Raw genomic sequence first — 23,985 nt, 5'->3', positions numbered from 1 at the left:
GAGCTTTTTCAGCAGAGCTGCACACCCTGAAAGGAAGACGTATGTCTGCCTCTCCCTATCAAACTGGGGCAAAGCAATCTCATTTGTGAGAGTTACAGGAGACTTGCTTTCAACTGAGACACGTCCATCCATTTGTGACGTATTTGTATTCTTTTTTTTTTTTTTTTTTTGAGAAGCAAGCGTGTGTATGGTTAGTTTGGTGGAAAATGTAGGTTTGTTGTGAAAGGCAATGCAAACCGGACGGTTATCATCTTTTGTGCTCACACCTTTGTCAGTTTGAGAAGTGCGTGGAGCTTCCTTCAGCGTTCGGAGAACTTTGGTGATTCCTCGGGCTGCTGAGATTTCCAGACAGTTCCTGCAGTGAACAGGAAGACACTAAACCAAGTCGCAGAGCTCACTTTTGCAGCCCTGCAGACCAGATTTTGAGGTGCTTCATGCAAGAGGTATGTTGAATCTTATTTTCCCTCTTTACCTCTTTCTCTCTCTGTCTCCCTCCCTCTCTCTCTCTCTCTCTCTCTCTCTCTCTCTGTCTCTCTCTCTCCTTCCCATCTATATAATCTCTCATGTTATTCATTGTTGTGCTTTGGTCATGTAAGCATGCTGTTATTGTTATGGCTAATCATGAAAAGCATGCAAACCCTCGGAAGAACCGTTGTTTCACATACATATACTGTATGCACACCAAATTGTGAAAGGCTGCAAGACCAGTCAGTGCAAAGCATGGAGCATGGTCTACGCGAAGAGTGTGTGATTGCTACCAGCGCCAGAGAAGAAGAGTGCGTCTTCCTTCTCACTCACTGGAGCTGGTCTGTGCCACGGCCAGTGACATTTTTAATTGCACTAACAGATTGGGAGCGCCAGGGTTTCAGGCTCCTGCTGGCTCCATGTTTACACAGAGATCCAACTTCTCCATCACAGGACGTGCGGGGCCTCTTTGTGGAAATGAAGCTGGAAAGTCGTGTAAATAGAAAGAATTAAAACCCTGCCCCTTCTATTTTATTTTCAGAGCAGGGACTTTCTGGCAAGACCATTGAGGGAGCTTATGCAGTCTGTGACTTTTTTTTTTCTTTTTATGGAAACCACATCCAAAATGCCTTCAAGTGCGTTGTGTTGGAGTGTAAAAACAGATGCCTGCTGTAAGGGCCCACCACAGTTGTTTTTTTGAGTCTGACCATTGAAAACACCAGAGGCTGTGACAGGATTTGATTTTGCCATACAGTTACATAATTTGTTTGCTGCACCAATTTAAGTTTGTCTTTCAGCTGGTGTGTCTGTTCTCAATGTTGGTGTGGCTGGTGTAGGTCCTAGATGATATAGCAATGCTGTGAATGTCTGTATCATTCTCATGGAATCTCTAGCAAGTGCTACTTGTTAGTAATGCTGACAGCATCCATATATAGACTAAGCTGATTGCAAGTCCTCTATGGTGATATGCGGTATCCTGGCTACTATGGAACGTTCGGGAACTGGGTTGATCTCGGCCTCAGGACAGCCGCCCACTTCTGTGTGGGGGAGACATAGAGAATGCCATTACTAAGCATAATTTCGCCAGAATAAAGCAAAACAAAGCTCTGCTGGTCCCCATTGAGTCATCGCAAGATAGTGATGAGGAACATGCCTGAGTCATCAAGCAAAAGCATCTGCTGCCGGTCTGTCTGAAGCTGGCCTGTCCACAGTTGAAGTGGAGCGCAGTTTTGCTTACTTCAGGCTGCTTGTCGTACCATACCGGGGCAAGCTAGGTCAGTGGTCTGCTTTTCAATCTAGTTAGCAAGTCATTCGTACGCCCACACAAAAACAACACCATCATGCCTGTTTGGTTCCCTGAACTTGTGAAAACCTCTACCAACTCAGGGATTTTCCCCATCTAAAGCCTCGCACCAGACGTGACAGCAATTTGCTGTGGGAATGTTTTTGAATTGATATGTTGGTCCCACACAGTCTTCTACAATATTACAAAGTGATCTTGGCCCAAGTGTTTGTTTTTGTTATTTGCCTGAGAGAGTGCGCTTTATTTGGACTGTGAGCTAATCCTCGCTTGCATGTTTTAGGGACAGGATGTGTGTGTGTGGGTGTGCGTGTGTGTGTGGGTGTGCGTGTGTGTGTGTGTGTGTGTGTGTGTGTGTGTGTGTGTGTGTGTGTGTGTGAATGTGTGTGTCTGTGTGTGTGTGTGTGTGTGTGTGTGTGTGTGTGTACTGTGTGTGTGTTTTTTCTCATGCTATTTCAATAACATATGCCTTGTTTCTTTATGTCATATCAGGAAATGAAGGGTTCGTTAGTGTGAACTTTTGCTCCGCGCTGAATGACTAAGTGTTTATTTGCAGTTTTGCTGCATTCCAAATGTTTGGTGGTGTCGACCACTGGAGCTTTTCTGTCTCATTTAGTTTGCAGACTGAAAGTCTTCTTATACAAACGAGCTGGCTGCCAAAGCAGCTTCATGTGGCACACTAAAGTCTCCTAGTGTTTCAGTTTATCAAAGAAGAGCTCTTTAGAATGAACTGAATCTATCAGAGTATGCCAGGGAAAATGTCATGTGCATAGACGCACTTCTCCTGCTGGCACAAAAGGCCGGAGGCTCGGATGTCAACTGTTCCCTAGTAAAACATTTTGTGAGGAGGCAGCCAGGAGCTCCCATAGATTTACAAAACAGTCACACAGCAGTGAAAGTGGTGAGGTTTTGTCTGCAGGTCCTCCCACTAGTGCCCCGTCTGCTCGGAGAGCTTTCATAAAACGCTGGACGGCATCCCTGACATCTTTGGCTCCGCACGCTGTTAGCTGTCCGGTCTGGATTATACCAGTTTCAAAGGAGCCTTCAGGCTCCCCCCTTTTTTCCAGCGAAATCAAAAGAATGCGGGGCCACAGTTTTACTCATGAACTAAAAGGTAGGGGAAAGAATAGTGGTCCGCATTGAGACAGAAGTCCTCACAAAGAGTAAATTTTTCTAAATAATCTTCACAGAATTACTTCTCTGAATATTTGGAAAACATTAATTGTGGCGTGAATTTGAATTCTACTGTCTGCTTCCTCAGTGGAGGCAACGGAGATTTAAAACAGCATGCACTGAATAGCAGGCTGTAGTGTCCAGTGTCCACAAGCATTGTCCTCAGGTTTTTGGAGATACTCGCACGGAATGCTAAAGAGTTCCAGGCAATCCAATATGTGTGTTATGAATGCAGAGACAAGCCCCAGCTGGGCCGGCCCTTACCCAGATGCCTTTGAGTGCTGGAGTTGGCGGCCAGACAGTGTCTTAGATGCTCCAAACAGCAAATGCTCTTTGAGCACTGACCGAGCCACTCCATGTTCCTACACCACCACCATTGTCTCGTCTCGTTCTCTCTCTCTGTCTCCCTCTCTGTCCCCCTCTCTTCTTTATCTCCTCTCTCTCTCTCTCCCTCTCTCTTTGTGCTTTGTGTTCTTTGATCTGCTTTAATTGCTTCCAGAGCTGGGGTTCTCTCTGCCCCCCCCCCTCCCCTCCCCTTTAAAAACATCACACACAGAGTTGCGTATAATTCAAAGGGCCCATCTCTTACTCTGGGTGTCGAATGGCTCATCAAACCTCTGGAGCTGGATAGATGGCCACAGAATATTCTGGCCGCGAAGTCTGCGTTTGTATTGTCCATCCATCATTTTTGAAAGAATGCAAAACAACTCCTACACAAGAACATTGTCCTGTGTGACTACTGTCATGGCCTTTGCAAATCCATTTTGAAAGCATCTCTTGGCTTTTTCCAGGCATTCTTATCTAGTTAAGCATGTGTGACAACAACATTGACTACTAACGTTTGTTGTTACAGGACAATCCTTTCTCAATCATCTCTGCACAATGAGGAGCTACTGGGACAAGGTGTTTGGGCTCTTCTTTGCAGGTAAGGTCTGCTTGACAAGTGGAGACATGCTGAAGTGCTGCCTCAATTAATTACAGTTTTTCTCAATCGCTTTGGTGCTTTTCTCAGATCAGAATGAAACTTCTCATAACTATTAGTTCAACCTCCACAACATTTAGTAATTTGTACACATCATAGTGGCAATTTTGCCTTCCTCTGAACAAGTTGCAAATGCTTTTGGACATTATCATTTGCTTATGTCATGTCAGTCAAAATGAACTATACTTATGGATGCTGAATAGTCATTTCCAATAAAACTAATAGTCTTCATTTCTTCATAGAGTCATTACATACAAAATTGTTGAACTAGTTATCAATTCTGTCACAACGCTGTAGAAATGCAAAGAGCATACAGTAAAAATGTGAAACATACGTCTTCAGTGTCTTGTAGGCCTACTGACTTACTCCCCTAACTACAGCAATTGTGTATCTTTACTGTATATGACTGTACAAGTAGTGTATAACCTGTATAGTGCTATCTTGGGCATTTTCAGGTACTGTAGTGTCACCGAGTTTTGCATAGGAAAACACTGAGATAGAGTAATAATGAAAACATGACAAAGCCATTTGACTATCTTGTTCGTAAACATGGTGTCAAGACTTTTCATTTTGATGACACTGGCAGTTTCATTGACTCAAAAATGGATTGTCCATTCCTCAAAAGCACATCACTTGCTCAAAATGGATAGTCCATTCCCCTTGCTTTTGGGGAGTGGACTATCCATTTTGAGCAAGTGATGTGCTTTTGAGGAATGGACAATCCATTTTGAGCAAGTGACATGCTTTTGCTTGTTATCTTATCCACTAGGTTTTGCACTCAATGTTTTGAGAAATGCACCAACTGCTGTGCAAATGTTACAGTAATAGTGATGTGAGAAAAGCATCAAAGCAATTAAATTGATGCTTAAAATTCTCAGGTGATCAACAGCCTCCTCGTCTCCTGTTGGAAAGCAATTAAGGTTAAAATGAAACCCTTGATATCATTTGATTTCACTCATTCTCTCTCTCTCTCTCTCTCTCTCTATCTCTCTCTTCATCAGTGTTACTGCAGTTCTGCCCGGGTGGACTGCCCCTTGAGATCTCCCCCAATAATGCGGAGGTGATCCTGGCCGCCAACTCGTCCCTGGAGGTGGTGTGCTCCGGCTGGACCGAGGTGACGTGGAGGACACCGCACGAGTCCGTCGATGGCGTGGAGGTGGACGACCAGGGCACGTCCAGCGTGCTGCGGCTGACCAACGCCACGTGGATGCACACAGGGCTGTATGTGTGTGAGGAGCAGGCCGCACACGAGGCCAAGGAGGTCTCTGTGTTCGTGCCAGGTATACACACACGCACGGCCAGACGGAAATGAAAAGTATATATGTACGGTGTATTTAGTATTTACAGGACACGTCGCACACACACGTGCACACATACACACACACACACACACACACACACACACACACACACACACACACACACACACACACACACACACACAAACATGCACACAAACATGCACACACACAAACACACACACACACACACACACACACACACACACACACACACATACAAATATTGCTTTTACCATTACTGCTAAACAGAAATGTTGTGTTTTAAGCGCAGTTTAAGACAGACCATAGCATTCAATAAATCAAAATGAATTACTGTACATGCAAAATGAGCTCAGTAGCTACACTGCACGATGTGACCCCCTCCTCTGCCTCCTGCTGCTTGCCGTATAGACCCTGAGGTGTGGTTCGTCTCCTTGCCGTCAACGCTGGTGATGAAGGAAGGCGTGGAGGCCACCATCCCCTGCGTGGTCACGGACCCTCGCATCAGCGTCACCCTGTACGAGAAGACCAGCCAGGCGGTCGTCCAGGCCCGGTACCGGCCCAGCGAGGGTTTCACCGCCGCCCTCAACGACACCTCCTACATCTGCAGAGGGCTCCTGGAAGGCCAGGAGAAGGAGTCTCGCGTCTACTACGTCTTCAGCATCGTAGGTCAGTGAAGTACTGGAGTGAGCCACATTTATGACTACATAACAACCCTCATGCCAACATACTGTAACAACACTCAAAACCACATTGCAACATAGCAGATAATACATCTACAAAGAACATGGATGTTGCTGTATTTATATGTTTGTGTTAGAAATAAGAAGCCTCTTTGAACATTGATTCTAGTTCCAGTAAGCATGGAGGCCTTCATAACGGCTTCTAAGACTGTTGTGAAAGAAAGCGAGCCGCTGACGGTGAACTGCACAGTGAAAGGAGCAGAGATCGTGCTCTTTGAGTGGGAATACCCTCGAGAGGAGGTTGGTAAACAAATACTAAATACTGTTGCTGCACAGTGCTTACAATACAACATCTGTACTAACAGAAATATGTTGGCCTTTTGTGAGCCGGTTACTGTAATAGATAGATAGATAGATAGATAGGTAGATAGGTAGGTAGTTTCCATATACTGTATGTTATACAGGTCTGGGGGAAAAAAAAGAGACCACTGTTATGTTTTTTCTGAAATCAGCATTCTCTACATGTATGACAGCCATTTCATTCCAGTGTCTGTTGAATTACAACACAAGCACACCTTATACTTAATGAGGTAGGGGAGACCAGGGTAAGTTGAGCATATGGGTAAGATGAGTCACCTCTTTTTTGTAGGAAACCATAAAGTTTTATCTTGTGACAGCACTTTGAGAAAGAGGGAATTACTCCTCACAATCCGTGGAAAGGTACAGCACATGGCAAATGTGGTTTTAAAAAAACAAACATTCAGAAGCATTATACCTCAATTGGTGCACCTTTATGAGCTATGATGTGAGTGCTAAACAAAATCATGAATGTTACCTTAGCTTTTTGTGAGCATTTGCTTTCAAAATGGTGGTTGTGGGGTAAGATGTGCCACCAGAGATGGTGTAAGTTGAGCCTGCCAACTAGTACTTGTATTGCATCTGTAAGATTTTTTAACTCTACCTTGATTTTGTGACCTCATTCTATATGGCTCTTTTTTGTTACTAAGAGCTAAAGAGACTAGGTAGCAAATTACAGTAATCAGACCTATTTAAGGTAAACAAGTGACAAACACATTTTTAGGCCTAAACCTGTTTTGGCAAGTTTTCAGTTTTCAGTGCTCAGTTAAATGTTGGTGTTGCTGTTTGTAGAAATTATTGTCTGAAGAAAAAACAATGTTTTACCTGAAATGTTAGTTTTGGCCCGACTTACCCTACACCTAGGCTCATCTTACCCCACATATTGGGGTAAGTTGTGCTACATGATCACTCTTTACCCTTATACGTTATCAAAGAGTTATTGGTTGCAGAAGTTTAGAACACTTTGAATTTTTGATCGATGCAAAGGTTACAAAACAAAACCTCTTTGATGAAGAATGTATACAAATGGCTCATCTTACCCCATTCTCCCCTATATTAACTGTTGACCATGCCAAAATAGTTGAAAAGAAAACATTTGAGTGAGGAAAATAAGGGTTCAATTCTGACTTTACTGGCAGAGAGATACAGTGAATGTCAGGTTATCTTCCATCCTCAACATTTCAAGATGGCAGTTCAAAAGAACAAGGTCAAGCAGCAGACTTTGGGAACAACAAAGCTACAGATCGGCAGAGGGAGGAAATCGCTCTCCATTGACCGGGATGACTGTCAACTCATTCAAATCCTACTCAGCAACCATAGGATGACCATGAAGTGACCTACAAAAAGAATGGCAAGTGACAGCGTGGGGTGAACACGACAACAAATGGTTAGAGATAGGTTCCTGGGGCAGGGCTCAAGTTGTGAAAAAAGCCCCGACTGAGGTCTGCAAAAGACCATAAGGATTGGACCATAGAGGACTGGAGTAAGGTCATCTTCTCTGATGAGTCAGTTTTCAATTTTGTCTAGCGCCTTGTTGTCTACGGTCACAAGCCACAGTGTCTCACACCCATATTCAGTGGAGTTTTAGTGATTTAGTGATGGGGGGTTGCTTCTGCAGGGCTGGAATCAGGCAAATTCGTCTTTGCGAAGGCGCATGAATCAAGCTACATACGAGGTCATCCTGGAAGAAGACTGGGTTCCTTCAGCTCTAACAATGTTCTCCAACTCTGCTGGGAAAAAAACAATCCACAGGACAATGCCACACCATGCCACACAGCTAAGTTAAATGAAGGTGTGGATGGAGGACTACCAGGTCAAGAGCCTATCATGGCCAGTCCAATCTCCAGACCTGAGCACCATTGAAAACCTCTGGAATGTGATGAAGAGGAAGATGGATGGTCACAAGCCATCAAACCAAGCTGAGCTGCTTGAATTTTTGCGACACGAGTGGCATAAAGTCACCCAAAAGCAATGTGAAAGACTGGTGAAGAGCATGCCAAGATGTATGAAAGCAGTAATTGACAATCAGGGTTATTCTACTAAATATTGATGTCTGACCTTTTCCTAAGTTAAAATATTAGTATTGTGTTGTTTATGAATGAATATGAGCTTGCTTTCTTGGCATAATTTGAGGTCTGAAAACACTGTATCTTTTTTGACATTTTGACCATTTGTCATTTTTTGTAAACAAATGCTCTAAATGACAATGTTTATTTGGGGTTAGGGAGAAATGTTGTCAGTCAACGTAGTAAATTTGACTCAAACACATACCTATAAATAGTATCATCAGAGACACACTTTGCAGTGGTCTCTTAGTTCTTTCCAGTTGTAGATTGTCTCCATATACAGTGGGAGAATAAGTATTTGAACCCATGCTAAAGTTGACTAAAAAGAGGAATATAAAATCACCTTTTGACAATTGATCTTAATCCCTTAATACATTTTTTTTAGTAAAAATCAAACCGCTAAGGACACCAATCTTCTTTGCGATTGAAGAATGTATCGTAAATAAATCAATGTTCTTCCTTAAATACAGGGGGCATAAGTATTTGACCCCTATGTTAAATTCCCATAGGAGCAGGAGGATTTTTTTAAATATGTTTTTATTTTTAAAGGCCAGCTATTTCATGGATCCAGGATACTATGCATCCTGATTAAGTTCCCTTGGCCTTTGGAATTAAAATAGCCCCACATCATCACATACCCTCACATATTCCTCTCTTTAGTCAACGTTAGCATGGGTTCAATACTTATTCTCCCCACTGTATGTTATATGATTGCACACTTGCTCTGGTTAATGGCAGAGGTGGAAAAGTCCAGCTTCAGAAAGTTAAAGTCCTACCACATAATCTGTGCCCGCCATTCAATTAAACCAACTGATTCTAATTAGCACAATTCTTCAGCTAGGTAGAGCAACTCATTAGTTACTGTAGGTCACCTGTGTCAAGAGCACAGGTAGAACCAATACATGGTTGGACTTTTACTTTCTGAAGCTGGACTTTTCCACCTCATGGTTACAGGTCAAAATACACTGCAGAGTGTGAGAGCGTACTGTAGTTGTACTCAACTTGTTTACTGTTTCCTTCAACCTCTGACAGAAAACACTTGAGCCACTGACGGATTTCCTGCCCAGTCGAGGCAGTCTACGTTCCTGCCTGACCATTCCCAACGTCACTCTTCAGGACTCGGGCAGCTACGTGTGCCGTGTCCAAGACACCATGGAGGGTCACATGGCAGTGGACAACATCACCATCACAGTGTTACGTGAGTTCGGATGCCTCGTCATTAAGTACCAGAAAACCTCTTTCAGGGATTTTTTTTGTGCTTTAAATTAGCACACTTTTATTTTTTATTTTTTGTTTACTTAATTCAAAAATGGTGTCTTTTCTTTGCATTCACATCAGTAAGACTGCAATAATTAAATCATTAAAAAGATTAACAATAAAAAAAACACAGAGAGAATACATGAAGCGGTGTGATAGCAGTATACAAGCTCTGCCACTCATATAGAGGATGATAATCTACGATTGCCTATGCTGTACGTATACTTGATCTGAGTTATCTGTCTCCTTAGAGAGGGGCTACGTTCGACTGGATGCAGATCTTGAGGTAAACATCTCGGCCCAGCTCAATGAGAATGTGGAACTCTACGTGCCCATTGAGGCGTACCCAGATCCCCAGGTGATCTGGACCAAAGACAATGAGACTCTCACTCTCTCAGACTCTGTGACAGTCGACACGAGGAAAGTGCATGGCACCAGGTAACTTCTTTTCCCTTTCTTTGATGGTGGAGCAAAAACTAGCAGTAGTCATCAGTTCATATGACCTAGGCTTGCTTTAACTTGTTATAACAAAGAGAGTGATTGCCGTATGTTTTGTGTTTTTTTTCCGGGCAGTTATGTGAGTGTTCTGACTCTAGTGAGAGTTCGAATGGAGCAGAACGGCCTCTACAAAGTCAGTGTCACAAATGAGGACGATTCCAAGGAGGTAACCTTTGAAGTGCAGGTCAAAGGTGAGCTTTGATGCACTGTATTTACACATCCAATCCACATAAACGTTACATGTAATACATGTTGTAATATTAATGCTCATAGGCCTACAAGTGGAGCTTGTTCAGGGACCATGTGCAAAATGCATTAGCGACTGAAAAAGTACAAAATGCTTTGTGCCAGTCTTACAAGCTAATTTCCATCTGCTTTCCCTGGGCAGGTGAAGAAAACAGTCAAATGGCAGTAAGATGTGTCCATATGGCTTGAAAGTAAAAGCCCCCTCTTTCTGTGTGTTCTGCGTGTCTGCAGCGCCCCCGCAGATCAAGGAGCTGTCGGACATCCACATGGACAAAGGGCACGGGGTGCTGTGCTCAGCCGAGGGGGTCCCCACGCCCACCATCCACTGGTACAGCTGTCACATCTCACAGAGGTAAGCACAGCTCAGCACAGCACAGCACAGCAGTACAACACAACAGTACAACACAACACAGTACATCACAGCATAGCACAGCACAGCACAGCTCAGCAGTACAATATAACATAACACAGCACAGCACAGCAGCAGTACAACACAACACAGTACATCACAACACAGCACAGCTCAGCACCACACAGCAGTACAACACATACAATATAATGTGCTACAATATAGTACAGTACAGTACAGTACAGTCCAACACAATGCAACTCAGCACAGCACAGCACAGCACAGTACAACACAGCACAGCACAGTACAACGCAGCACAGCACATTACAGCACAGTACACCATAGCACAGCACAGCACAGCACAGCACAGCACAGCACAGCACAGCACAGCAAAGCAAAGCACAGTACACCATAGTTTAGCACAGCACAGCACAGCACAGCACAGCACAGCACAGCACAGCACAGCATAGTCTAGCACAGTACAACAGCGAACAGCACAGCACAGCACAGCACAGGAATCTGACTGGGGCTTTTACATTGAGCACAAATCTCCAATTCAACTTCAGACGGGCTCCTCTAGAGGTCAGCACAGCATGCATGTCACCAGTAAACAGCTTTGGGTGATACTGATGAAGCAAGTGGCAAGTGAAGCAAGTTTGACATAGTATAGTATACAGTATGTAGCGTTGTTCATGTCTTGAAATGGAGCTGAGATACAGATAGTTATTATTTATGTGAATATTGTTTTCTAAAGCAATTTCTGAAACATATGGTATACAGATGCAGCAACAAAACAACCCCTTGGCAGCTTCTTATCCACGACCCTGAAAACGTGGACATCCAGACGAACGTCACTGAGGTGACTGGCCGCGGCAAGAGCCGCGTGCGCAGCGTGGTGACATTCCAGCGCTTGGGCGACATCACGTCCGTGCGGTGTGAGGCTCGAAACGACCGAGGCCGCAGAGCCTGGGACATCAAACTGGTGTCTAACTGTACGTGCGCTGTGCCATCCCTTCATGATCGTATAAACTTGGTTAACATGAATATAAATGAATGGTGATAGGTACATAGCTACATGTTATGTCATACACTGTATTTGTGTCTGTATACCTGTAATTTCCTGACTATTAGCCGCGGCTTATACATTGATTTTGCTAAATTTCTTCAGCTATGAGGTTAATACAGGGGGGCAGTTAATACGGTGTTAATATTGTTTCATTTCTTTTTACTTGCATAAAATACTGTCCTGTGGCTTATGCACAATGCGGCTTATATGCGGGAAATTACTATACTGTATGTGTTATATTCATATGTTTACGTGTTTGTATTTCCTGTGCATGCTTGTAATTCCAGCTGTCCTCTCTGTATCTGCAGCTCTTTCCTCTCAAGTGGCTGTGATGGCTGCAGTGCTGGCCTTGGTGGTCATTGCAGTCATTTTCCTCATCATCCTAATAGCTGTTTGGAGGAAGGTAATGATCCATCCATCCTTATCTCAGATCTCAGTCCCCTGACAGACTTCACATGACTGGCGTTCTTTCATATTGCATGCCAGACATCCATCATCAGCACTACATTTTGAGAAGTGCTCTGGAATGATTTTGTAAGGTCAAGGAATGTTTACAGATGATGACCCCCTTACACAATATTTCTGAATCACTTGCGTTTAATTTGCAATTTAATGTGATGGAAACTTGCCATTTCATTAGACTGCTCCATGTATTTTTTTTTACTGATAAATTATTATGTGAATATGAAACCTTTTGGAAAAATGGCTAATATGTGACTCATAGACATTAATACTATGTGATAAACGTAGGCCATAGTTCATAGGTCATGGATCATATTATTGCATGGTGCACACATTGACTAACAGCACATATTTGCACTCAGAAACCTCGCTATGAGATCCGATGGAAGGTGATTGAGTCTGTGAGTTCCGATGGCCATGAGTACAAATACATGGACCCTATGGCTCTGCCTTATGATTCCGTTTGGGAAGTACCCCGTGACAGCCTTGTGTTGGGTAAGAACAACAACAAATCCACAACAACATTATCGAGGACATGCAATGACCTAGTTTTATTTTAACTGAGAAAGTAACTAATTTCAAGTACATATTTTTTCAATTTATATCTTGTATTTGTATTGATTAATATTGTGTCAATTAATGGAATTGTGCCAACAAAAAGCAAAATATATGTAGTGGCCCTTTGTACAATATACAGACGTGTTTTCGCATAGCTGGACAGCTACAAAATGCTTTGAGAAATTTGAAAAGCATGCCTGTGAAAGTGTAATGAATTTAAACATCTGTTACTTATTTGTTTTCCTGACAAAACTGGATTGTAGTGTGTCATTATGCGTTGATGTTATTTTAGGTCACACTCTGGGGTCGGGGGCCTTCGGCAGAGTCGTCGAGGCCACTGCGTACGGCCTGGGCCACTCCCAGTCCACCACTAAAGTGGCCGTGAAGATGCTGAAGTGTGAGTGTCGTCCGTGGCTCTGAGCACATCTCCGGTCCCTGCACGCCTTGCCTCTGGACACGGAATGGCTCTGACATCAAATAATGACACCCCTCTTCCTGTTGTTTCTGTGCTCCACTCTACAGCTACAGCAAGGAGAAGTGAGACTCAGGCTCTGATTTCTGAACTCAAGATTATGAGTCACTTGGGGCCCCATCTGAATATCGTCAATCTGCTGGGCGCGTGCACAAAGCGAGGTGGGCACAAGCCGACACAAGTCAAACACACACACACACACACACACACAGACATATTTAATACATTTTGAGGAACATATTGACATATTTGAGGAACATATTTTGTTCCTCAATTTTTTTGAAAAATATAAACACATCATATGTAATACTACAGTGTGTTGTAATAATAACCTAGCACAGTCAATCATAGGATTACATTACAATGATTTTGCTCCTACATGTGCATCCCAAATAATGATTGTCCTGTTTTCATCCAAGGTCCTATCTACCTCATAACGGAGTACTGTCGCTATGGTGACCTGGTGGACTACCTTCACCGGAACAAGCACACCTTCCTACAGTACTACACTGACAAGAACCGCAGGGACACCGAAATGTGCCGAGAGAATGCAGATGGTGCTGGCACCACTCAGGGCAAAAGGCAAGAGAAGCTATATGAGTTTTTAGTGTTAAATTAACACCACCTTTTTGGAGTTAAAAATGAAATATGATATTACTTTACATCTGTGTATCTTGCTTACTAAGGGTTATGTTTGTCTATATGAAGTATAGCTTACGTGCTCCTTTAGAAATTTTAAAATCACAATTTAAACTTGGTTGTCCTGAGCGTTTACACGACTGAAGTAGTGTCAAAAAGCCAGTGTATAGAGTCAGAGGACTGATATGTATGTTGCTGTATGTGTCTTTGAGCATTTGTGCTAGGCTATCTCTTGTGTTCTCTCCTCTAGTGAGTCTGATGGGGGCTACATGGACATGACCAAGGAGGACTCACTGGAATATGTGCCTATGCAAGAACTAAGTGATAATATCAAATATGCAGACATCGAACCGTCAGTTTATGAAACACCCTACCAACAAGACAACTACCAGGGGCAAGGTAAAGTTTATGGGTGAATTTGAGTGAAAATACATCTATTCATACAGCATTACTGTACATGCCTTCTCTGTTTTACCTTCTTTCAGTCTCCCATAAAGAAATGAAAAGCTACAGTCATAGTAATAACAGAACAGAACAATTATTGGCATAGGTGACCGAAAAATTCGCAAGTGCAAACAATCCAATGTTGCATTTCGTTTGGAGAACAGTCTCATGATACTTCCCCTTCCTCACCTCCCCTCAGCAACTAGTAATAAACTGCGTGGAAGAGAGGGCAAACCTTTACAAAGCCACAGCCCAGACCTACTGTGTCTTGAAGTCATTGGGTGAATTTCAACACTCAGATGGACCAGATGCTGACCATATTCCTCTTTATGATTTTGAAAGACAGCTTGGCTTACGTCAAAAGAGATGTTTTTTTCTTTTTTTCCCCCTTTTTCTGACACGCATCTGTAATATTCCTAATGTCAAAAAGTAATGTGCCATTTAACTTGCAAAGCTGTTCTGGCTCATGAAAAGAAATAACAAGAACTTAGAGTGTGGTTTGTGCTGTGAGACGCAGAAGATGCCAAGATACATTTTTAGATAAAAGAATGAATTAATTAGTTTTTTTAAACGTGATTTATCCATCTCTTTCTGTTCAGGCCAAGAGAGGTCCCTGGCGATCAGTGATTCACCCATTCTGACCTACATGGACCTGGTGGGCTTTGGCTTCCAAGTGGTCAAAGGAATGGAATTCCTGGCATCCAAAAATGTAAAAAATCCAAAATACTTGAAACAGTTTTCTCCTCTAAAGCTACTTCCACTTTCAAAGTTATGTGTCAAACTGTTGCCATATGGCGTGCTTGTAGGGGGTGAAGGGTTAAGGCTGCCAGTATTGCGGTTGTTATGTTCATTAAATGTCTGTAAATTCATATGATCACAACAAATGCTAAGAACATACTAAGGCTAACCACTTCCACATCATCGGGGCCTTAGCAAAGCCTACCGCAAAAACTTGCTGTGTTAGCCTTCATGTGTTGTTATAATTATTATTATTTTATTTTATTATTGTGTTAAATGTTCCAAATGTAATGCACTTTGAGCTGCATTCTGTGTATGAAAAGTGCAATGCAAATTAAGCTTATTATTAATATTATTATTATTATTTTTATTAGAAATGCATCTTCATTCTTCACCGTACTGAAAGAGACAAATGGCCCTGGGATTTGGATTGAGAATGATCCTATCCTTCCTGTTGTGTTTGTGTGACTTATTTATGTCCCTGTGTGTGTGTGAGAGCAGTGTGTTCACCGAGACCTTGCTGCCAGAAACGTGCTGATCTGTGAAGGGAAGCTTGTGAAGATCTGTGACTTTGGGCTAGCGAGAGACGTCATGAATGATTCCAACTACGTCTCCAAAGGCAATGTGAGTCCCTAATCCCAGTATATAACATATGGCTTTTCCAAAAAGTTAATCCTCAATAGTAATTAAAGGCTACTTGTCCTCAAGGTTACTCATCCTCAAGGTATCAATTGTGGAAAAGCAACAGCTAATTTTGTAGACAATACACAGCAATTGTGTAAACAACACCATCTCATCCTTTGTCTTAAGCGTGCTGCCCTCTGCCTTTGAATATTTTTGGAATATAAATAGAGAAATGTTTACGTTGGACTGGTTCAGTTATGACGCATTTCAATTGCTGTTTCCGGTCCTCTGCTACCAAAAATGTGGTGAGATGGAGAAGGTCTGGCCCGGCCAGCAGATTCCCTTTCCACTGAGGTTTCTAGGGTTTGGTGTTTGAGGTGGGGATGAAGGGGATGTGAAACTACACCCTGGACTTAACGGACTGGGTGAATTCACTCTGGCTGTTGTGGTTGTCCTACCATAGGGGCTGGAGAGGGGTAGAGAAGCTGTTCTTTGTCCTTGTTTACATTCTGTGCTCTGTGTGATTCTCGGTAATTGTGTCGTTGTGCTGTCTTTGTGGCTACAGACGTTCCTGCCCCTGAAGTGGATGGCTCCAGAGAGCATATTCCAGAATTTGTACACCGGCATGAGTGACGTTTGGTCTTTTGGCATATTGCTGTGGGAAATCTTCACACTAGGCACGTAAAAAGACCTATATGCAGGCCTCTTCTATCATTAATATCACATAGAGTTAGATGGGGTAGAGTCATCTTCAGTTATTTCTTATGTATGCGTTTTTTTATTTAATGTGTTTATTTGCCACTTTTTAGTGTAAAAAGACATTGTTTCAAATAGAGATCAAGATGTTTGATTAAGTTAGCTATTTATATGTGTGATCACCCTGCTGATAGCATGAAGCGAGCCAGCAAGCTATTGTTTGCACTTCCTTTAACATGTGTTAAATGTTTGACTACATGCTTTCAGTTTCTGCATCATTCAAAGTTTCTCTTCTGTTTCCCCACAACTTACTGTAAATCTGTATTTGATAGCCAGGCTTGACTTTGAAAGAAAATGTTTTGTTGCACTGCTTTACTCAAGGAGGAACACCTTACCCTGACATCCCGATGAATGAGCAGTTCTACAACGCCTTAAAGAGGGGCTACAGAATGACCCGACCCACACATGCCACTGATGAAATGTAAGACCCCAACGACTTCATGTTTGGTCCAAAATGTGAACGATTTTTTGTGTGAAACTATTATATTTTTCTCCAGCAGGAGTCCATTATTTTTCCACTGGTCAACACAGAGCAACCTTTTACAACCAATTAGTCATGTTAAACATAATTTTGAAGTGAAGTTTGTCATCATCATAGGCTTTGCTTTTATATTCATCACACTTTACCCTTTGCATTACAGGTTTTCTTGACTGCTTGAATACTGTTAGCAGAACTAAATCAAAAGCATTTACCAAAAGACAGAGACATTTCCCAAAAATGTAAACGATTCAAATGTTTTGAACATCACCACAACTCAAACCCAATCAGCACACAACTCTCTTGCTAGAAACATTATGAGTCAGAATTGTTCACACACCAGTCAGAACCTCAAGTTAGCTAGATAAACGTGCCATGTATTAGTAAGGTTATGCATAACTGAAGAAGAACACGAGATGTTAACAATGGGAAATCATCAGTCTGATCCCATCTCCAATTACCTGTTTCACAATTCAATCACAAGTGGTCAGTAAATACAAGACTACATTATGATCCAACCAGTCAAATCACTTACCGACCTGGTCTCAAAAGCATTTGACCACATTTCTTTTGTCGTGTAAATGCTATTGTATTCTGATGCGTCCCGGACAATGAGAGTTCTAATGAATGTTGCGTTGGCAATAGTGAAATCTAGTGGACAGCAAACGTGTACGCCTTTGACGTGTAAACGCTGTTGTGTCTGACCACTTGTGATCGTATCACCCAAGACGCCTTCTAAAAACAAATATAAACAGGCCCTATAAGGGTGCACCACAATAAACTACTCCTCTTTTAGACATTCTGGCCAAGTTCAGGAAATCAAGAAAGGGGTTAACGTTTCTTATTCTCTTTCAGAGAGCCGAGGTCATATTCATAACCTTACGCTCTCTTTCAGTCATGTTGACTTGCCGTTAACCAATTAGAACACGTACACCACAGCCCTCATTGCGACACTGGCCAAGCACTCACAGAGAACAGTTGCAGACACGTTGTGACCACAGACATCTCGCTTCACGGCTAGGGAGCCGTGTGTGAGGGAGGAGTGTGAAGGAGAGGACAGAATATGCTTCTGCATAAATGCTCTGTTCCTCACACTTTAATCAAAACGTACAACACAGCGATGGTAGCATACATCAACTATGAAGGCAGATTATATGCTTTCCATGGCTTTGCCACCTGGCGAGGAGATTTCTGTTATGGACGTACACATACAGTATGCGCTATTGATATAGCGATGCATTTACCAGGTGCGTAGAACACTTGCTGTCCAGAGACCACCCGCACCAGTCAGAATAGCACCTGAACGCCCAGGTTGTGGCGGAAGTATGGGACAGGTGTGCTGCAGGTGGACCTGCCAGCATCAAGGGGAAACTACCCGCAGCTGTGGTTCTTGATTCACAACGATGACCCGCCACTGGGAATGGGTGCATTTGCGCACATACGACCGCAGCATTGACCCTCTCTAGCTTCATTGACTCCCTGAACGTGGCCAGGTTGGTGACCTGAGATGTCTAAAGAGGACTAGTTCATCACGATGCGCCATCATAGTCAAAGGCCCACAAAAACGTCCCTGAGAAGAGTGATTAGGGATTGGTTCAGATTGATGACCGATTGATCGCCATTGGTTAACATCTCATGTTCTCCTTCAAAGAACCAAGTTTATATGCTAAGTTTATATGGGATCTGGGAAAACCCTTTACATGGTGCAGTTTCACCAACTTATGATTCTGATACCATCCCTGTAAGCTTTTGGGAGGATGGTATCCAGGATTATGCTAGGGGACAGTGTCCAGAATGATGCTACATGTAGGATGGTATCAGAATCTTAAATTGGCCAAATTTCACCAGAGAGGGATGAAATGGAGGAAAATCATTGATTTTTTATTGCACAAATTGAAGTGTTTTTCCAGATCACATCACATATGCATAACCCTATGGTTTGAATTGATCTCACCAATGTGTAATATGCCCAGTCCTGCGTAATTGCGTAATCAACGTAGCGCGTAGTGGGGGTGGTGGTGGTGGTGTGTGTGTGCGTGTGTGTGTGTGTGTGTGGGGGGGGGGGGGGGGGGGGGGAGGGTGTCGCCACGCGCAAATGTGCACGGAGGAGCATACCACTTCCTTAAGACTATGTTGTTGTCCAGGGGCCCCCAAATAGTTTGGCCAAATTATGTCAAGCATGCAAAACCAAGGGCCAAAGCATCCAGTAAAAAAAACGCATAGCACACCCACATTTAAAAATGTAAAAAGTAAAAATAATCATCCTAACACACATTTGTTTATCTGACCAAAAACATTTTCATTTACTGCCCTCACATACAAGTGAGCGTTTTTTTTTCTTTTCTTATTTATTATTTTTTAAACAGCGTTGTGTAGACGGGCGCTATAAATCCTTGGCTGCCACACCTGCCATGATTATATTTTGATACCATTAAAAGTGAAGGATACATTCTGGCGTTGTTGATCTGAATACGTTTTTTATACCGCTTACATGTTCCAGTTCAGTTGACGTTTCCAGACAGTTGCATTTATAATGGTGTTTGCCACATTGCTAAAGCAAAACTAAATACCCTAGTGATGTTTTTCATGGCTCTCACCAAGTCAAGCATTAGCGATGCAATCAGTTTAATTGGGCTAGGCTACATTGGTTTCAGTTGGAATATCCTCACAGGCCTACGCAATGTAAAGCTGGTGGTGTGCTGCGATGTGCAGCGAGACCTTTTGTCGGAAGCAAGCAGACCTTTTGTAGGAAGCCCCTTTTCCATTTTAGATCTGCCACTCGCATCACTCTGCTATTTTGAATGAGAAATATGACGAATATAACAGCATCAATGTGGACAGATGGCATCCAATGCTCTCTATTGATACACTTGTCTGTGCATGTCAAACACACACATGTTGGCTTGGGCCACATTCTGACGGGCCAGATGTGGTCCGTAGGATGCCATTTGGGGAATCCTGTTGTAGTCACTATGTGTGTTATGTCTGAATGTTTGTATGTGTGCTATGTCTGAAGGCAAAGTTTTTTTTCCAGCCGGATTTAATGGTTTTACATGTAAGTGAAGAGCTTTTGACCTGTAGGAAGTTGGAAAGTATGACGTTTTTGTTGCTACTGTTAGACAGTGTTTATGGATTTGGGTTTAGTCACTCATTCAAAGAGATCATGTGCACAAGGCATTTCCTCTTACATGGAAATAAATGGTAAATGGTCTGTTATTCATCACGAAGGGTACACTTTATTTGACAGATATGAGATTATGTGCAAGTGCTGGAATGAGAAGTTTGAGAAAAGACCCCCATTCTCTCTTCTTGGACACACTTTGGGAAACATGGTAGCCGACAGTTACAAAAAGGTACAGTGTTCACCCTATTATTCCATGCATGCGGGACACAACTCTTTTACCTTTACAAGATAATATTGTTTGTTATTAATCTAAGGTCTCTTATGGCACAGTATAACTTGAATGTTATTCATTTGTAAGTTGATTTTTGATTAAAGTGTCAACTAATGTAACGTCAATGTAATGTGAATTACATTTGAATTACATTTGAATTTTAATTGAGTTGCAAATCACACTGCAAAACACCCTCTTTGATTAATACGAGAGGACATGAACCACTCTTGCAGAGGTACTACCAGGTGAACGAAAACTTCTTGAAGAGCGACCACCCTGCCATTGTGCGCAACAAACCGGCGCAGCCTGAGGCCATCTCTGCAGATGGGAACGCTCCCAGGCTTGAACCGCGCGGGGAGGAGGAGGAGGAGGAGGAGACGAGCCAGACGGGCGCTAACGTCTTCAGCGAGTACATCGTCCCCATCCCCGACATCAACAGGGACGGAGCCTGTGAGCTGGAGGATACTGCCACACAGAGCACCTCAAGGTACAGGGCTGTCATGACAACAGAGTGACACTCTGACTGACCGTCTAAATATGTCAGAGAATTGCTCATCGCAAATTTCTCATGTTTTCATGTCCAGTGTGATTTGCTTTGCTGTATCTGATACATCAAGCCATGGTAATAAAGCAGAGACTGAGGGTGCGAGTTCGACAGTGTATTTTTGACAGCGTACCTTCACTGGAAAGTTCTCACCTTGACGTAGCTTCCTGCTACATTTACACCGGTGACTTCATTGACTTCTTAAGGAAAATAGTGAGGAAATACTGTGGAAAATGTGTTGATATGTGGAGCCATTTGGTGTTCTAAAAGAAGAAGTCTTTCACTGGTCGTCAGTGTCATCTGCCCATTTCCTCGCCATGTCTTTCTCACCATGTGTCATGTTCTTTCACCAGCCCCCAGACTCCTGAGGACAACACCAGCACAGCGTCTGTGAGTTTGCCCGAGGCCGTTGTTGTGGAAGTGTGCCCTGCCCCCGAGGATCCAACCGTCCGTGATGACGCAGTCCCTTCAGAGGAAGAGGAACAAGTTCCCTCACCCGTACAAGAACCTCAAGGCGAAGAAGGAATTGAGGAACCTTGCCCTCCCAATACTGCCGAGGAACCTTGGATTCCCAACGTGGCGGAGGAACCATGTATTCCAAATGCTGAAGAGGAACCCTGGATTCCCAACGTGACAGAGGAACCCTGGATTCCCAAGGTGACAGAGGAACCCTGGATTCCCAACGTGACAGAGGAACCCTGGATTCCTAACGTGGCTGAGGAACCCTGGATTCCCAACGTGGCAGAGGAAGCCTGTCTTCTCAACACAGAGGATGGAATGAGTGCAGGACAAGAAGGGCAACGGGAGGAAGCCTCGGACACTCCAGAAATAGAAGAAAGTTTTCTGTAAACGTCATGGAAACAATTGTTGCTGATTCAGTGAAAAGCTGTGTACCACCAATAAGGCAAATGCATGTTTGATATGGAAAATGGCAAGGTGCTTCATAACATGGGTCTCTGCCCATTATCTGTTCTTGTATGTGCCATGTGTTGCACATTCAACCTATAGCATACAAAGTCAAACAAGCAAAAACATACAGTATGTAACCTGATATAATTGCACTCATATACGGGCATGATATTTTTTCAGGTTTATAATGTGCTTTTTTTTATATACACTCTTACGAATGAACATCTGCACTCACCAGAGGAAATGCAGATACTTGGTTTCCTTTCAGGTTTTCTGCAGCAGTATGACATCCACATTGGTCTTACAGTTGCAGCTGGAAAATACCTTTTACACAGAGTACTACTGCTTGACAATGTTAACGTTTTTACCCAGAAACCAAGTGGCCCTGGTGGCACTTGGACTCAGCCTGTTATCTTTGCATAGACAGTGATGCTGCATAGTATAGTTATATTTAGAGGACTCAGTATTTTTGCCGTTTTAGGAAAAAAAATGTATCATGTCTTATTCTGACCAACAGCAGCTGATGCAGTGCCTTAGTTCTACAGTTGTTTTGTCGGTGTTTCGGAGTTATTTGTAAATGTGCACTTTAGAAGTTTGAGTTGTATTAGCGTTTGGTACCTCATAAATGTAGAGGAAATACCTGCATTGGATGGATGTTTACTTACTACTTGCGGTTTGTGAGTAATTGTGAAGTGTGCTGTGTTGAGAGGCACAAAGATGTAGTTTTAAGTATTATCTTGCTCAAGTATCTTAAGTAAGATATTACACTGGTCCAAACAGAAGGGATTTTTCAGTGCTCTGCTTCATGCAAATGCAAAATATTGTTATATGTAAATGTAACTTATATACATTGGATTTCAATGATCCTTTAGAAGTATAATTTCACATTTGACATGGTACTACATGGGTTTCACCAGCATAATCTTACTGCTTGGAGACATACTACATCTATAGAGTTAAGTCTTACCAATCAGTTATATATATATATATATATATATATAATTATATATTTAGAATGTAACTTCCGTAATATGTAGTCACATGTTACATACAACTTTCATATACATGTATAGATATATTACTGCACAACATAACAACATAATGAGTGAACAATAAAGATATCTACTCAGGAAAAAAGATATATGAATTTGTACTTTTTAAACATTTCTTTGGTACACACTGTGGGGAAATTTCCAGTAATTGAACAATATCTCACCTGTTAAATGTCTGCTCAGAACTGAGTATAAAAATAGATGTTTAGCCACCCTCCCAGAGTCTGGAAGCGATCCACTTGTTGTCCATGACCTCTGAGGTCAACCTTCTTGGGGAGTCTGGAGTGATAGTTTCGTTTTCTGGTTAATAATGACAGATTTTTCATTTCATCTTGTGTAATCCCTAAATAGCCTGCTTAGTCCTATAAATAATGGTAAGACTTTGTCTTGGACAGACTTGTTGCTCTCATGCTCGCCTAGGATGCTCGTGTGTTTGTAACCTGTCTCCGGCGTCGTGAATAAAGCTTTGTACACTACCGTATGGTCGGCCTGCCTGTGCGTATTTTTTACCTCTTTGTGGATTAATACTGTATTTTTTTACCACATTTTTGGTGTCAGAAGTGGGATTGCCTTCTTCGGGGTGCAGGGTGGATTGGAAGCCGAGGACCCAAAACAACTAAAAGGGATCGCCTTCAGATCCTGGGACCCATCCTTTGGCAGTCACATCACCCTGTGCCTTGGACAACGGCAGACCCGGATAACACAGGCAGAACAACCAAGACGGTGAGTGATGCCTCAATCTAGAGCAGAGTCAAGCTCAGGTCAGCTCAGGTGTGATAGGTTCCCTGTTGAGAGAAATTGATCTCGTAGTCGAAGGGACGCCTATGTTTGGAGGTTGGTTACCGTTCCTCACTTTTAGGGGTTGCTCATCTTGGTGATGAGTGGTTGACTCCGGACAGATAAACGGTGTAGCCTACGCGCATGTTTTATGTACTGGATTTCTGGCTGTTTTGGGGATTGTTTACTTGTGCTACATTAGGTGTGAGAAATTGGAAATACAAATATTGGGCACACAGTTATGGGAGGTTATAATAGCCAATAAAGTTGGTTCAACGAGTGTTGATAGGCTGGGATGCTTATGACACATGTATTTGAAGTAGGGAACAGAATGTGTAAATGAAAGTTGTTAAAAGTCACGAAACGCTAAACCCAGCTAATCTGTTGCCAGTTGAACAAGATGGGGAGCCCCACG

At 42.7% G+C, this 23,985-nt stretch overlaps 1 protein-coding gene across 1 annotated transcript; it reads left to right on the top strand.

The window, feature by feature from the left end:
* Positions 1-91: 91 nt before the first annotated feature.
* On the top strand, positions 92-23,274 carry LOC134080394 (platelet-derived growth factor receptor beta-like). Its single transcript, XM_062536812.1, has 23 exons — positions 92-443; positions 3,792-3,863; positions 4,922-5,200; positions 5,612-5,869; positions 6,053-6,183; positions 9,339-9,504; positions 9,815-10,001; positions 10,137-10,252; positions 10,539-10,659; positions 11,437-11,648; positions 12,031-12,125; positions 12,547-12,679; positions 13,035-13,139; positions 13,265-13,375; positions 13,634-13,796; positions 14,104-14,252; positions 14,897-15,006; positions 15,537-15,659; positions 16,225-16,336; positions 16,737-16,836; positions 20,141-20,246; positions 20,522-20,775; positions 21,186-23,274. Exons 2-23 carry the CDS (start codon positions 3,821-3,823, stop codon positions 21,679-21,681), a joined length of 3,570 nt encoding a protein of 1,189 aa, XP_062392796.1. The 5' UTR covers positions 92-443; positions 3,792-3,820; the 3' UTR covers positions 21,682-23,274.
* The last annotated feature ends 711 nt before the right edge of the window (positions 23,275-23,985 follow it).

Source organism: Sardina pilchardus, chromosome 5 (assembly GCF_963854185.1).
Source record: "Sardina pilchardus chromosome 5, fSarPil1.1, whole genome shotgun sequence".
In the NCBI taxonomy this organism is placed as follows: domain Eukaryota; kingdom Metazoa; phylum Chordata; class Actinopteri; order Clupeiformes; family Clupeidae; genus Sardina; species Sardina pilchardus.
This window is presented reverse-complemented; position numbering and strand designations above follow the sequence as displayed.

Excerpts from the sequence above, each read along its gene's own strand:
- LOC134080394 (XM_062536812.1), top strand. The coding sequence starts at position 3,821 with ATGAGGAGCTACTGGGACAAGGTGTTTGGGCTCTTCTTTGCAG. Across the intron at positions 15,007-15,536 it reads AATTCCTGGCATCCAAAAAT|TGTGTTCACCGAGACCTTGC; the intron begins GTAAAAAATCCA and ends GTGTGAGAGCAG. Across the intron at positions 16,837-20,140 it reads ACACATGCCACTGATGAAAT|ATATGAGATTATGTGCAAGT; the intron begins GTAAGACCCCAA and ends TTTATTTGACAG.